The sequence below is a fragment of the Oratosquilla oratoria genome, chromosome 2, assembly GCF_046742065.1.
Source record: "Oratosquilla oratoria isolate Oo_2021 chromosome 2, ASM4674206v1, whole genome shotgun sequence".
Taxonomy (NCBI): Eukaryota; Metazoa; Arthropoda; class Malacostraca; order Stomatopoda; family Squillidae; genus Oratosquilla; species Oratosquilla oratoria.
Genome location: NC_134778.1, coordinates 77166560 through 77180705, shown reverse-complemented (window position 1 = coordinate 77180705; position 14146 = coordinate 77166560). Strand labels below are relative to the sequence as shown.

General features: G+C 38.2%; 1 protein-coding gene across 2 annotated transcripts; it reads left to right on the top strand.

Annotated features, from left to right (window-relative positions):
- Nucleotides 1–2074: 2074 nt before the first annotated feature.
- Nucleotides 2075–13607, top strand: LOC143034112 (regucalcin-like). 2 transcript variants are annotated; one of them, XM_076200058.1, is made up of 8 exons: nt 2075–2213; nt 5467–5631; nt 8318–8399; nt 9596–9738; nt 9927–10027; nt 10123–10237; nt 12568–12683; nt 12982–13607. In XM_076200058.1, the coding sequence occupies exons 2-8, from the start codon at nt 5472–5474 to the stop codon at nt 13252–13254; spliced, it is 990 nt and encodes a 329-aa protein (XP_076056173.1). In that variant the 5' UTR covers nt 2075–2213; nt 5467–5471; the 3' UTR covers nt 13255–13607. The 2 variants fall into 2 exon arrangements, with proteins under 2 accessions (XP_076056173.1, XP_076056179.1); XM_076200064.1 differs by having other exon boundaries at nt 2098–2278.
- Nucleotides 13608–14146: the final 539 nt, after the last annotated feature.

Sequence of the window (14146 nt, the reverse complement as noted above, 5' to 3'; positions counted from 1 at the left end):
GATCAGTTGAACCAGGATTGAAAGTAAAAATTAAAAAAATGTAAGTTTTTGCTGGACAGTGTCATTTATTTGGGACATAAGATAGACGGATATAAACTTAGTACAATGAACTCAAAAGAAGAAGCAATAAAGAACTATCCAGTTACGAACAGTGTAGAAAAAGTTAGAAGTTTCTTGGGATTGACAGGTTATTATAGAAAATTTATCAAGGGTTATGCAGACATAGCTAATCCTTTAAGTTCTTTGTTGAGGAAAGATTCAAAGTTCATTTGGGGACCTGCGCAACAACAAGCTTTTGACAAGTTGAAAGATAAACTTACTAGTTCTCCAGTTCTCATATTTCCTGATTATGACAAGGAGTTCATTCTTTGTACTGATGCATCTGACATAGGGTTAGGAGGCATATTGATGCAAGAGAGAAATGGAACATTGAAACCGATAGTTTACACATCGATATTTTGAATAGTACAGAGAGAAACTCCTCCATCACAGAAAGAGAAACCTTAGCAGTGATATATTCATTAAAGAGTTTTAGGGATATGATACCGGGATATCCAGGATGTTGAGTGATCATACAACTATCCAGGACTTATTCAAACATAAGAATCTTATGGGTAGATTAACCAAGTTGTTTACTACACTTCAGTGTTATGAGGTTAAGTATGAATATATTCCAGGTAGGAAAAATGTTGCAGCAGATGCATTGCCTAGAAATATTAGCCAACCAACGTCAAGATTGATCAATTCTATCTGCAGCATTAATGAACTAGTAACATTAGATAAAGAAATGACAATAAAAGAGCAAAGAAAAGATAAGACTTGGGGAAAAGTAGCTCAGAGTTTGATGAACCCACGAGGTATTCCTTCAAAACTACCAAAAGGGTATAAGATAGAGAAATTTTATTTGAACAATGGACTTTTGTATAGAAAAACAGTTGTAGGTGGGAAGGATATTTCTAGGAGCCCAGTGAATCAGTTGGTAGTTCCACAAACTCTTGTACTAGAGGTATTGAAATAAGTTCATAATAGTGATTGTAGTTCACATCCTGGAAAGGATGAAACTTGTAGACAAGCACAACTTAAATACTTTTGGTCAGGTATGAAGAAAGACATTTATGTTTATATAGAAAATTGCTTGAAATGTGCTTATATAAAAGGATATACACCTAAATTTGCTCCTATGCTATCATATCCCATTCCATAGAAACCTTGGGAAAGAGTTCACTTAGATACATTGGAGTTACCTATGTCTGAAAATTGATATAAATATGTATTTGTTGTCATTGATTATCTTTCAAGATTTTGTATTCTACAATCCATACCAAATAAAAGAGCTGAAACAATTGCTTCAGTAATTTATTATCAGATAATTTGTAATTCCGCTTCTCCTGTTTAAGACAATGGTACTGAATTTAATAACAAAATTCTTAGAAGAATTATGTAGGTTATTTAAGATAAATTTAATATCCAGGTGAATCATCCTCAGATGTAGCTAATGTTGCTCTGAACTCGTTGCTGTGTGTTCAAGGATTTTCATTGCTGTTGAACATGAAAACTGAACAACAAACACTGCTTAATGTGGAGCATGATCTTCGAGTACGCCTCTCTAAGAATTGTGAAATTTGTCTGCACAAAAACTGGTGCAGCCGTAACATTGAAGTTTAATTCTGGTTGGTAGTAAAGTAATTATCACTGTACCACTGTACATTGTAGTATCACTCTATATTCTTTATGTTAATGACTAACTGATGAATAATTTCATTAGAATTTAAACCATTTGATATCCATCGCGTACCATTGTATATCTGATCAATTTTAATGTATTACCAATCTCTATTCTGTGTCAGGTTAATGGCTGTACGGGTCAATGGTCTGATGACTCGGGGCACGTGACGGGAAAATGTTTGAAAATATATACTTCAAGTATCAAGTATTTTGGCCTAGAAAGACCAGGTAAGATGCATGAGACAAGGCGACTTGGCAGCTCTCCCGTATCCACTTCACTCCATACCCACTTCCTCTCTTATCACCCTCCCGGTAGTGTGTCGGTGACCAGCAATCTCAATTCCACCCCTCTCCTCCAACGAGCACAACGAATCTGTGGGCAAGCGGCCGGCAGCTACTTTGTACAGCGGTGGTGGCGAGAGAAGACTGTGACACGCGTCAGACTGCTGGAGAGCAAAACTTATCTTGGAACAAGAGTAGACGTAAAGGTAAAGAAGGAAGATGTTTCGACAACAGGGGGAAAACCAGCAGTGACGAGTGACAACGTAACAAAGTAAATGAATTCCTGGGTTTATAAGTTTGTGTAACACAACTAGGTAAATACAACTAGGTAAACACACACACACACACACACACACACACACACACACACACACACACACACACACACACACACACACACACACACACACACACACACACACACACACACACACACACACACACACACACACACAAACACACACACACACACACACACACACTCACACTCACTCACTCACTCACTCTCTCTCTCTCTCTCTCTCTCTCTCTCTCTCTCTCTCTCTCTCTCTATATATATATATATATATATATATATATATATGTATATATATATATATACATACATATATATATATATATATGTAAGAAGGAGGGAGTATTTTGGAGAGCTGTTGAACGTGGAGGATAGGGAAAGTCTGGTGGTATCAGTGGAAGGCGCTAAGAAAATGACGGCGATGGGAGAGGAAAACGGAGAAATAAGAAAAGATGAGGTGCAAGTACCTCTGAAAATTATAAAAGTATGTAACGCACATGGGTTAGATGGATATCATGCAGTGTGTCTGAAGAAGGGAGGCTCAGTAATAGTGGACTGGCTAGTGAGGTTATTGGATATGTGTTTCAGGGGAGGTAAAGTGCCGGAGGACAGGAGGAGCACCTGTATAGTCCCACTTTATAAGGGAATAGGGGACAAATATGAGTGTAATAGTTTCAGAGGGATAAGTTTGTTGAGTGTAGTTGGGAAGGTTTATGTTTTAATTGAAAGGTTTAGGAGAGGTTCGGAAGGACTAACTGGTGAAAAACAATGTGGTTTTAGTAAAGGTGGGGGTTACGTGGATCAGATTTTTGTGGTAAATTTGAGCAAAAGGCAAGAATGTTTTTTGAGCTTACCTCTATAGATTTGGAAAAGGCTTGACAAGATAGACAGGAAGGCGCTGTGGAAAGTTTTATAGATATATGGGATCGGGGAGAGTTGTTAAGGGCAATCGAGATTTTTACGGGGGTACTAGAGCCTATATTAGAATGAGAATTGGAGAGAGTGAGTGGTTTGAGGTAAAGGTGGGACTGCGCCAGGGATGTGTCGTGTCACCATAGCTATTCAATGTGTACATGGAAGAAGTGGTGCGAGAGGTAAAGGCGAAGGTAATTGGCATGATAGGCTACTGGAGATTGTTAAAGAAAATGGAGAAAAGTGAGGGTGAGCCAGTTGTTTTATACTCACGACACTGCACTTGTGGCAGGGTCAGAGGAAGGATTAAGGGAGTTAGTAACAGAGTCTGCGAAGGTATGTGATAAAAGAAAGTTGAAGGTAAACTTGGGTAAAAGCAAGGTGATGAGATGTACAAGAGCAGTGAGTTGGAACTAAGTCTGAAATGAGAGAGGCTGGAGGTTGCATGTGACAGAAAAGGGAAGTGCGGAGGAGAAGGTAAATTGTTGAATGAAAGAAGCAAGTCAATGCCTTGGGAAATTAAGAAGTGTTATGAGAAGTAGACATTTGAGAATGAATGCAAAGAGGAAATTGTATGTAGGAGTATTTGTGCCATTGGTATTGTATGGGACAGGGGTGGAATTTAACTGAGACAGAGAAGAAAAGTTTAAATATGTTTGAGATTAAATGTCTGAGAAGTATGGTAGGAGTTACTAGGATGGATAGAGTGAAAAACGAGGTGAGGAGGAGAGCGAGAGTGGAAAAGGAGATGCAGATAAGATTAATGAAAGATTATTGGGATGGTTTGGAAACTTGGAAAGAATGAGTGATGAAATATTAGTAAAAGATGTGTAGAAGGCAGAGGTGGAGGGAGTAAACTTGAGAGGAGAACTGAGGATAAATGGATGGAGGGGGTGAAGGGGACGTTGAGTTAGAGAGGAATGTCTGTTGAGTGGAGAGTAACTGTGTATAGATGATAATGTTATGCAAAGAAGGGAGGGCAGGGGGGGGGCAGGGGGTGCATATGTATGAATGATATTTTGACCCAGCCCGAAGGGATTTCTCTCCGTCTTCTCTTTTCCGTCATGAAGGGCCGGAGAGAAAGGGTTCGCTGATTAAGTGAAGCGGCTTTTCTGTGGATATACTGTGTCTTGCTACATTGTTTCTGACCCAGGACAGGGAGTGGGATGCTGGGATGACCCGTCATCCATGGGGAACTAAGATAAGAAGGAGGAAAGTGTGGTGGATGGGAGAGGAATGGGCGGGGGGTAGTTACGTGCCTCTTGGCTACCTCCTTTATAAAGGGGAAAAGCTCTTGGTATATAGATTGGTAGATGAGTAGCAAGGGCATGCCTCGTTCTCTCTAGAATTCATATACCATAAGTCATTTTCTTTAGTAATATTGTCACTCCACTAGAACTTGGATTATGGGAATATAACATTATTAGTACTGTTACGTCTCTCATATCTATGTGCAAATATTCTATAAGGTTTAAATTGTAATATATAAGCCTAATTGTTAATCAAGACCACGACACCTGCACACACGTGTTCATCAGAATTGACGCCGTGAAAAAACCACTACAACAACCTTGCCAAGGCCCCTTCAAGGTAATACGCAGAGCTAAGAATAAAATTACCACAGAGAAGAATGGTATGCCGGAATCCGTCAACATCGATCGTGCCAAGCCGGCCTATCTACTCCTTGAGGACACGAACATACCTCACACCAAGGCAGCAGATACTTCACTTGCCACCAAGACTCGCGTCCGGAAAGTTTCGTTCCTCCTACCTCGTCACTATGGAGGGGGGGGGGGGATAATGTAGCAAGGTCATGCCTTGAAGCTTCGTTCTCTCTAGAATTCACATTCCATAAGTGATTATCTTTATTAATATTGTCACCCCGCTAGAACTTGGATTATGGAAATGTAACATTATCAATACTGATACGTCTCTCATATCTATGTGTAAATGTCTGTAAATATTAGTACTATTATTAAAAAAGTTTGAATTGTAATATATCAGCCTAATTAATGTTAATACTATTAGACCCTGTATTCTGTCCTTCTTGCATAGAATTTTTTTTTACCACCAGGACAGCGGATTTAATCGTGTATACCTCGCATTATAATTTTAATATACAGTTCCGAGAGAATTGGAGTTTAGATAATTCCATTCTCTCACTGAAGTGTACCTTTACCATTGTGTAGTAACCTAACACTACAGATGTACTCATTGACTTGTTTATTCGTGTATTCATGTAATATTTTCAGAGATCATGTCCACGATCCGTATAGAGCCGGTGGTAGGTCCACTGAATTTGGGCGAAGGACCACACTGGGTGGAGGAAGACCAGGCGCTAGTCTTCGTCGACGCCTATGTAGGTGACGTGCACCGCTACTTCCCATCTACCCAACGACACCAGGTGTTGCACGTGGGTAAGTTTCTATAGTTAACGTACGCTGGACTGACTATTATTTATCCGTGATATTCCACTACTCGCATGGTGGCTAATCAACTCATGGAATCCGAAGATTGAAACAGTTTTACTGGTTAAACAACTATCAAGAACATGCAAAGCCTGATAACGATATGAAAATCTGCTCAGTTTTGTCACTTATGCCCCTGTATAAACTTGATGACGAGAAGGGAGGGAAATGATGAGTCATCTGTTTTGATTGAGTATATGTGGCCTTATTACAAGCGATCATACAAATATCATATCCTTTTCGTTTCCACGCAATTATGTTTTAATGTGACATCATGAACTATTTCGTTTCAATAAGATTGACGCATCATCTGATGGTCAACTATATTTACTTGTTGTTCATTACGAATATATGTGCAACAGAGGTCAAACCAGTGGTGTTTTAATATTGAATCAGGCTTGGTTCAGTGAAATAAAGCAAACCTAATTAATAGATATATTGTGGAAATCTAAAAGTGCCGTAACCAACATCAACGGTGAAAGCGAGAGGTTAAGGAAAAAAAGGTTATATTTTAGTTGTGCACACCTACGCAATATAGCATTAGAAAATTAAATATTAAATTTGCAAATTATAATGTATGAACGTAATATGCAATTTTCTTGGTGGAAATAAATAATAAACAACCTTGCTACAAGCAAATCTACTAAAGAACGAAGCCACTAGAATACGGCCCAGACGCCATGTCTGTCGAGTCTAGTCACTGTCAGTTAGACAATGGCTTTCACGTTGTGGATCGGGTGTTATCCAACTCCAGGTGACGTTAATGTGCGCTGTTATAAAGACAATAGGGTTTCTTTGGACTTTATGAGAGAATACGCTGTCTGTTAATTGCCGTTGTCTATCAGTTGCCCGAGGTACAATAATAGTCAAGCCGTCAGCATCCGTGACGACGACGACGACCCGGATGATCTTTAGAATTTTAGGTACCGAATTACCAAATATAGGTTAGGTAAATTAGGTTAGGTAGATTAGGTTAGGTTAGGTTAGGTTAGGTTAGTTTAGGTAGGTTAGGTTATGTTAAAATAGACGAATTTATCATCCTTTCATTTCTTCAATCTTGGCATCTATCAGAACAAACATGGTGTATCATTCAACTGCCGCGACTTCGTTCGTTAGTAAATCTGTTTTATCAACTTTTTTGTTATTAATTTTCTATTGCTATATTGCGTAGGCGTTCTTTGGTCTTCTGTAAAATCATTCTTTCACTTTTGATACACGATAGACAACTATGCATAACTGAAACATTCTCATACCAATTTGTAGATATGGTAATTCAAACTTTATTTCCTTAATTTAATACTTACCATTCCTTCTAACAAGTGTGTTGGCATTTCTCCGAAAACCACTGCAAGTGAATTTGCAATGTTCCAACTTGCACCACTCCACAGAAAACAAAAGTGTAACTACGCATGCTTATTGATGCCAAGAACGATTTGTTCAGTCCAGGGGTTCTGTAGTGTTCTATATAAGCCAACACGTGTAGTTACCCTTTTAAGACTCGTGACCGGCAAGTACAGGACAGAACTATGGTCACCCCTTAGGACGACATGCGTTCGAATATTTTATATTGATATAAATAATAATAGTCACTCCAGGGTAACCAAATGTAGGTGTCACCATATGTAGTGGAACCAACATACAGGAGTTTTCCTCAAACCTTGCAGAAAATCCGGCCAGTGCCACCGCATACCTCACCCACAAGAACGTTCGTGAGCCTTAGGACCTCGATGACTGCTCACATGTTTTCGTTCGCGTGGAGGGAGTAAAGAAGACTCTTCAACAACCATACAATGGACCATACAGAGTCGTCAAGAGGACAAGATTGAACTTGACCATCGATCGCCGTGAAACCACTGACGTCATCTCCATGGACCGCGCCAAGCCTGCATACCTCCTCTCGGACAACACACAAGATCCCGTTGGTCTTCCGACACCTCCGGACACACGGGCTACAAACCACAAGCACACTACAAAGAAGAAACAGATATCGTTCCTCCTACCTTGTCACTAGGGGGAGAGTTCTGTAGTGTTCTATAGCCAACACGTGTAGTTACCCCTTTAAGACTCGTGACCGCCAAGTACAGGACAAAACTATGGTCACCCCTTAGGACGACATGCGTTCGATTATTTTACATTGATATAAATAATAATAGTCACTCCAGGGTCACCAAATGTAGTGGAACCAACGTTGGTGACACTACATTTGGTGACACCTACAGTTCTCAATCTTTTTCCCGATACGCACCCCGAGAGTCATCAGACCATCGACACATTATATGAACCCAAGTCACATGTCCAATATATTGTGATAAGAGGACTTATATCACCATGGAAACGGCTAATTTATCATATTTCTGATACTAGAGTAACTAAAGAACTATTGTTTAATTTGGTAATGAAAATGAAGACGTTCAGCGACTGGCTTTAGTCAAACGTGTGGAAAACACTTCAATTGTCTGCATGAATGGAGTTGCTTAGCTTAAATTTGACTCAAACGTATAAAAATACGCTTCTCGCCTACCCCCTCGTCCTCATTTCCTTATTCCTTTTGGGTTCTCTCTTTTGTAATCGGGAAATTAATGGCAACTTTTATGCCAGTTTATTTAAAAAAAAAAAAAATTCCTACTTTCTCCAGAGGACGTTGGAACTGGGCCCAGTACGACTGTCATTGTGCCCGTGGAAGGGCTTACTGATCATTACGTCATCACCATTGGCAGGTAAGAACTGAGGTTGTACGTAATACCTGCACACTTGTCTAATTTTTTTTAAAGGCAGCTCCTTTCCCGGATTCTCGCACCAGTGTTTCAGGTAGGTTTGTGTATTCACTAACAATTAAACTTACCTGTAGTACCACTGAGAGTTGGTGGTTGGTTAAACATTTCACTTTGCTTATGGACGTATATTGGTATGATTAAATACACTTCGTAGATCTTAGTGGATCTACGTTAACCTACTGGCTGACTGTCTCCTCTCTCGGTTCTGATCTTATACCAGTTGAAATGCTGACATAACATATCTGCTGGGGGGGGGGGGGTTGACAGTCTAACAATGACTTACATTAAAACTTCATAATAGGGAGGTCAGGCATTTGTACATGGTATAGTATGTTAGTGTTTTTGTTATGTAGTTGTTTCTTGTGATTTAATTTGTATCCGTATTCATGTGGATACGGAGTATAACGTGTGTGTTGGAATAAATGCTGTTTGGCCTCTTAAATATCTCAGGCTCTGGAAATGTGATGGTACGAGCCTAGGGGCCGGGCGTGCGGATGTATGTTTGTTCGTGTGTGTGTGCTTGATGTGTTTTCCATGGATGATATTCAATAAGGTTATACTACAAAAAGAATGACAATTTTGAAGAGTATTTTTCCATCTCAGTAATGCTACTAACTTCATGTTTGAATTATATACCCGGTATGTAGTAGACCTAGTACCTGCAAATCTTTATGTAGAGAAGAGATATTATCGGTTTTACTTTTGAATGGTGTATCGCTGAATACAGTAGGTATGGTAATGCAAAGCATAATCGTTTACATGCTGTAAAGGAATAGATATTCTATTGGCGAAATAAAATCTGTATGCCTTAGCTGTCGTGATGAGCAGGTCTTATTGAACTTCTTAAAAAAAGAATGCGAGCGGTTTCCAACCTCCATCGATATACTGCTGCAGGACTACTCCAGTACCAATGCCGGAAGCGTCTGTGGCGATGGAGATGACTGCATCTGGGTTAGGGAAGCAGAGCGGAGAGGCGCCCCTGAGGGCTTGTTTAGCTGTAATAAAAACTTCCTCAGTTTCAGGAGTCCAAGCTAAGGTGACACATTTATCTCTTTCACCAAGATACTTGAAAGTCAATTCCTCCATATGGGGAGTAACAGAAATAAGGACTCTTTGTAATCCAGTTCTTGTGTTTCCAGGTCCATTGGCATAATAGAGTGGAAGCCCAGTGACCCTGACCAGCACTCTGTGAAGCCGAAAGCTATCCTCCACTTCGATGCCCACTGCCCAACCAACGCTTTCAACGACGGCAAGTGTGACTCGAAAGGACGCTTGTGGGTAGGTGAGTTGTACGGAACAAGAAAGGGGTAATGTCGGCGGGGAGGGCCATTTGGATTGTCGGGTACCATAAAGGAAGTGAGAACACAAAGAAGGGCAGAAGGACGAATGGAGAGAAACGCGAAGCAGGTGAGGGGAATGAGGAACAGCCTGTTTTTATGTCATGTATGATTTATTCTCTCTATTTTTCAGGCACTTGTGGATGTGAAGTCGAGCCTGGCGTCTTCCTTCCTCACAAGGGCACAATGTACCGAGTCGACGCTGACCTGACGACAACGGCCTGCATAAACAAGGTACTTGTATGGGTGAACGAGTGCTGGCATGCAACGACAATGAAACGCTAGTATTGGACCTGAGTTTTCAACGTCTTTCTTTTTATCTTATTTAGCTTACACTCTCGAATGGGATGACTTGGTCGAAAGACCTCAAGTTCTTTTACTTCATCGACTCTGATGTCGGTTCGGTTGATGTCTTTGATTATACTCAAGAATCCGGGGAGATAAGTGAGTAGAGAATTGTATTTTATGGTCACAATGTTATTCTAGATATGATGGCTACATACAGTATATTTTTACATTTCCCTGTATTAGTAATTCTCCTACCTTGCTTCATGATGGATTAATTAATCCTTCGTGTGAACTAGAATGGAAATAGGAATTAACCCTTCCAGTACTCTTAATAACCCAGAACCGATGGGATCTAATCTTTGCTGACAAATCTTTCAGATGGTTAAACGTATTCTAGAACAAAAGAAAAGAAAGCTGTCAGTGAACTTCATGAGATTCAATGTTTTAAACTGTTATCGTCTGCCATTAGAATCCTTTACTATTGATTAAAAAGAGAATTCACAAAAAATATATGGAATATCAATTGAAAGCTAGTTAAATAAAAAAAATCAATACCTGTCCCATTATTCTGTAGCGATGCTACCATGAGAAGATAGAGGTTTTGGTGAGTTCGTCTCCATGGAAGGTAAGGTTGAAATGACTGTACGTGCGGCCAGGAGCCGATATATATATATATATATATATATATATATATATATATATATATATATATATATATATATATATATATATATATATATATATATATATATATATATATATATATATACGGCTCGGGTAATTACGCACCCGTGGTGCGTAATTACATAATTGCGCTGGCCGTGCAATCTCAAACTAAAGGGCAGCATTCGTTATTGCTTGTTATCAAGGAATAACTATAGGCCTATAAGTTTGACTTCAATTGTAGGAAAAATGATGGAAACTATCATCAGAGGTGCTATCGAACATCAGTTAGAAAGTAACCGTTTGATTAATGATAGCCAGCATGGTTTCAGACGGAAACGTTCTTGCGTGACTAACTTACTCGAATTCTACAACACAGTTATCTCGAATTTTGACAAAAGAAACAATATAGATTTAATATATCTAGACTTTGCAAAAGCTTTTGTTACCGTTTCCCACGAAAGACTACTTACTAAATTAGCTTCACACGGAATAAATTGTAGCCTATTAAGTTGAATTAGTAATTGGTTGAATGATCGAAAACAGAGAGTTGTTTTAAATGGAAAACTTCTAGATCTAAAAATGCTACAAGTGGAGTTACTCAGGGTTCCGTTCTTGGGCCACTTCTATTCATAGTATATATAAATGATATAGACCATGGACTGTTTCCAAATTTGCTGATGATACAAAACTGTGCGGATTGGCAAATGATCACTTAAACCAATTAGATATTCAAGAAGATTTAGATAGATTACAGCAATGGTCTGAGAAGTGGCCAATGAAATTTAACACAAGTAAATACAAGGTAATGCACATAGGTAAAAATAACAGTAAGTGCGATTACAAGTTATTTGGAAATTCGTTAACAAAAGTGGATAGTGAAAAAGATCTCGGCGTTATTATCAGTAACGATCTCAAATCATCCAAGCAGTGTATTTCAGCCTATGAGGAAGCAAATAAGATTCAAGGACTGATGCACGATCTTTTGATTTCAAAAGTCCATCACTCATTAACAAGCTATATAAATCGTTAGTTCGTCCACATTTGGAATATGCTGTTTCCGTATGGTCACCGAATCTCATTAAAGACATTGACAGACTGGAAAAAATACAACGGCGAGCCACAAAACTGATTTCAAATATCAAAAATGAATCACACGAAAATCGACTAAAACACATGAATCTATTTTCCCTAAAAAAACGTAGACTCAGAGGTGACTTGATACAGATCTTTAGAATTCTGAAGGGAATTGACAGCATCAAAAGTGACAAAATTTTCACATTGAATGAGAATCAAACAAGAAACAATGGTCTCAAACTGTCCGGAAACAGATTCAATTTGGAAGTGGGTAGAAACAACTTTGCCAACCGTGTAGTTAGTGAATGGAATAAACTTCCTGCAGAGGCAGTGCAATGTAGTTCAATTCGAAGCTTTAAGAATCATTTAGATAAACACCTAAGCAAGATGCTGTAATGATTATCATTTATTTTATATTATTATTATTATTATTATTATTTTTGTTATAATTTGTCTGATTTTCATTTATTATTAGTTATATATCAATCTATTATTATTCACTATTTACCTGTTTGTTTATTACTTAACTATACCTATGCATTTATTTATGTATCTTATCTATCGTTCACGATATCATAGTTTTTATTTATTCATTTATTATTATTATGATTTTTTTTCGCATCCGACCTAGATATGGACCAAGAGGTCTCCATCGGTATGCTCCGCCTTTGTAATCACATACTAATGACGCAGAACGGTTATTGTCGCAATGTCTTCATTCACGATGATTTTGATTTTGCACCCAGAAAATCGACGTGTGATCCTCGACTACAAGATTCAGGGCTGGGGCAAGGATATTCCCGACGGCATGACAGTTGACACCGATGGGAACCTGTGGGTAGCCAACTTCTATGGACGAAAGGTAAAGATACTAACAACAACATGATCAAGCATACATGATGGAGACTTGTGCTATATCTTTATTCTTGCAGCCATGATTCTGATCGTATGTTTGTACTCCTATTACAAATTATTGATGAATGTAGCAGCTAGTTTTGAAATGTGTTGTTTTGGGATAAGTGGTTTTATTGTAATCATGTAAGGAATTGACTAAAAGTATGGCCGCTAGTTTCAGTATAGGAAATTTTTGCATCGCAAAACGCAGCGCAACACTACTAGCCTTGTGTGGCCAAGTTTGATATGACGCCTTCCCCCAAAAGGTGGTCTGCATCGACCCAAAGGAAGGCCGAGTGGTACGCACTGTGGCCATGCCTTGCAAGAACATCACATCCGTGTGCTGGGGAGGACCTAACTATGATGTCCTCTACGTCACATCAGGGCAAAGTGAACTTACTGCTGAGGAACTGAAAGCGCAGCCTGAGGCAGGAGCTACCTTCGCCATCACAGGCCTTGGAGTCAGGGGTCAACCTTCCCCAAAATTTAGAGCAGACTTGAACGTCCTCAAAGCAAAGATGGCGGAGGGTGGGAAATGAGGTCACTCCTTCTCAGCCTTAGATACCGTCGTTAGACTATAAGAAAAATCTTAATGCTGACATTTGGTATGCTAATTACTCTTACTTATATGATTGGGATGCAAAACATTTGTTTACTCACGAAGCACCTGTATGAGGCTCAGTTGAGCGACTGCTCTTTATGAAATATGACTATTCGGTAAGAGGCAACTAAAAGAATATGTCTTTTCACCTCTGTTAGATTACCATCCTTCTGGAGGCTAGATGTGTTTTGAGTTGGTTATCATGTATAAACTTAATTGGAGTTAATCTTGGACTATCAAGCCATTACCTTCCTGTTTCTCTCTACGGTTCTTGAAATAGGTAAGGCTATTATTATCATTATTATTATTATCATTATCATTATTATAATTGTTATCATTAGTATTATTATCATTAGAATTAGTATTAGTATTAGTATCATTACAAGTATTATTATTAGTATTGTATTAGTATTAGTATTATTATTAGTATTGTATTATTAGTAGTATTATTAGTATTGTATTATCATTATTATTATTATTAGTATTATTACTAGTATTATTATTAGTGTTATTATTAGTATTAGTATTATCATAAGTATTATTATTAGTAGTATTAGTATTAGTATCAGTATTATTATTAGTATTATTATTATTATTAGTATTAGTATAATTATTATTAGTATCATTATTATTAGTATAATTATTATTAGTATCATTATTGTTATTGTTATTGTTATTGCTATTGTTATTGTTATCTTTATTATTGTTATTATTATTATTTCATCATTGTTATCATTTTACCATTGTCATTATTTTATCATTGTTATTGTTTTATTATTGTTATTGTTTTGTCGTTGTTATTGTTTTATAATTCTTATTGTTGTTGTTAT

Coding starts and splice junctions, on each gene's coding strand:
- LOC143034112 (XM_076200058.1), top strand. CDS start 5,472: ATGTCCACGATCCGTATAGAGCCGGTGGTAGGTCCACTGAATTTGGGC. Junction 10,238..12,567: donor TCAAGAATCCGGGGAGATAA/GTGAGTAGAGAA, acceptor TTTTGCACCCAG/AAAATCGACGTGTGATCCTC. Junction 12,684..12,981: donor CCAACTTCTATGGACGAAAG/GTAAAGATACTA, acceptor TTCCCCCAAAAG/GTGGTCTGCATCGACCCAAA.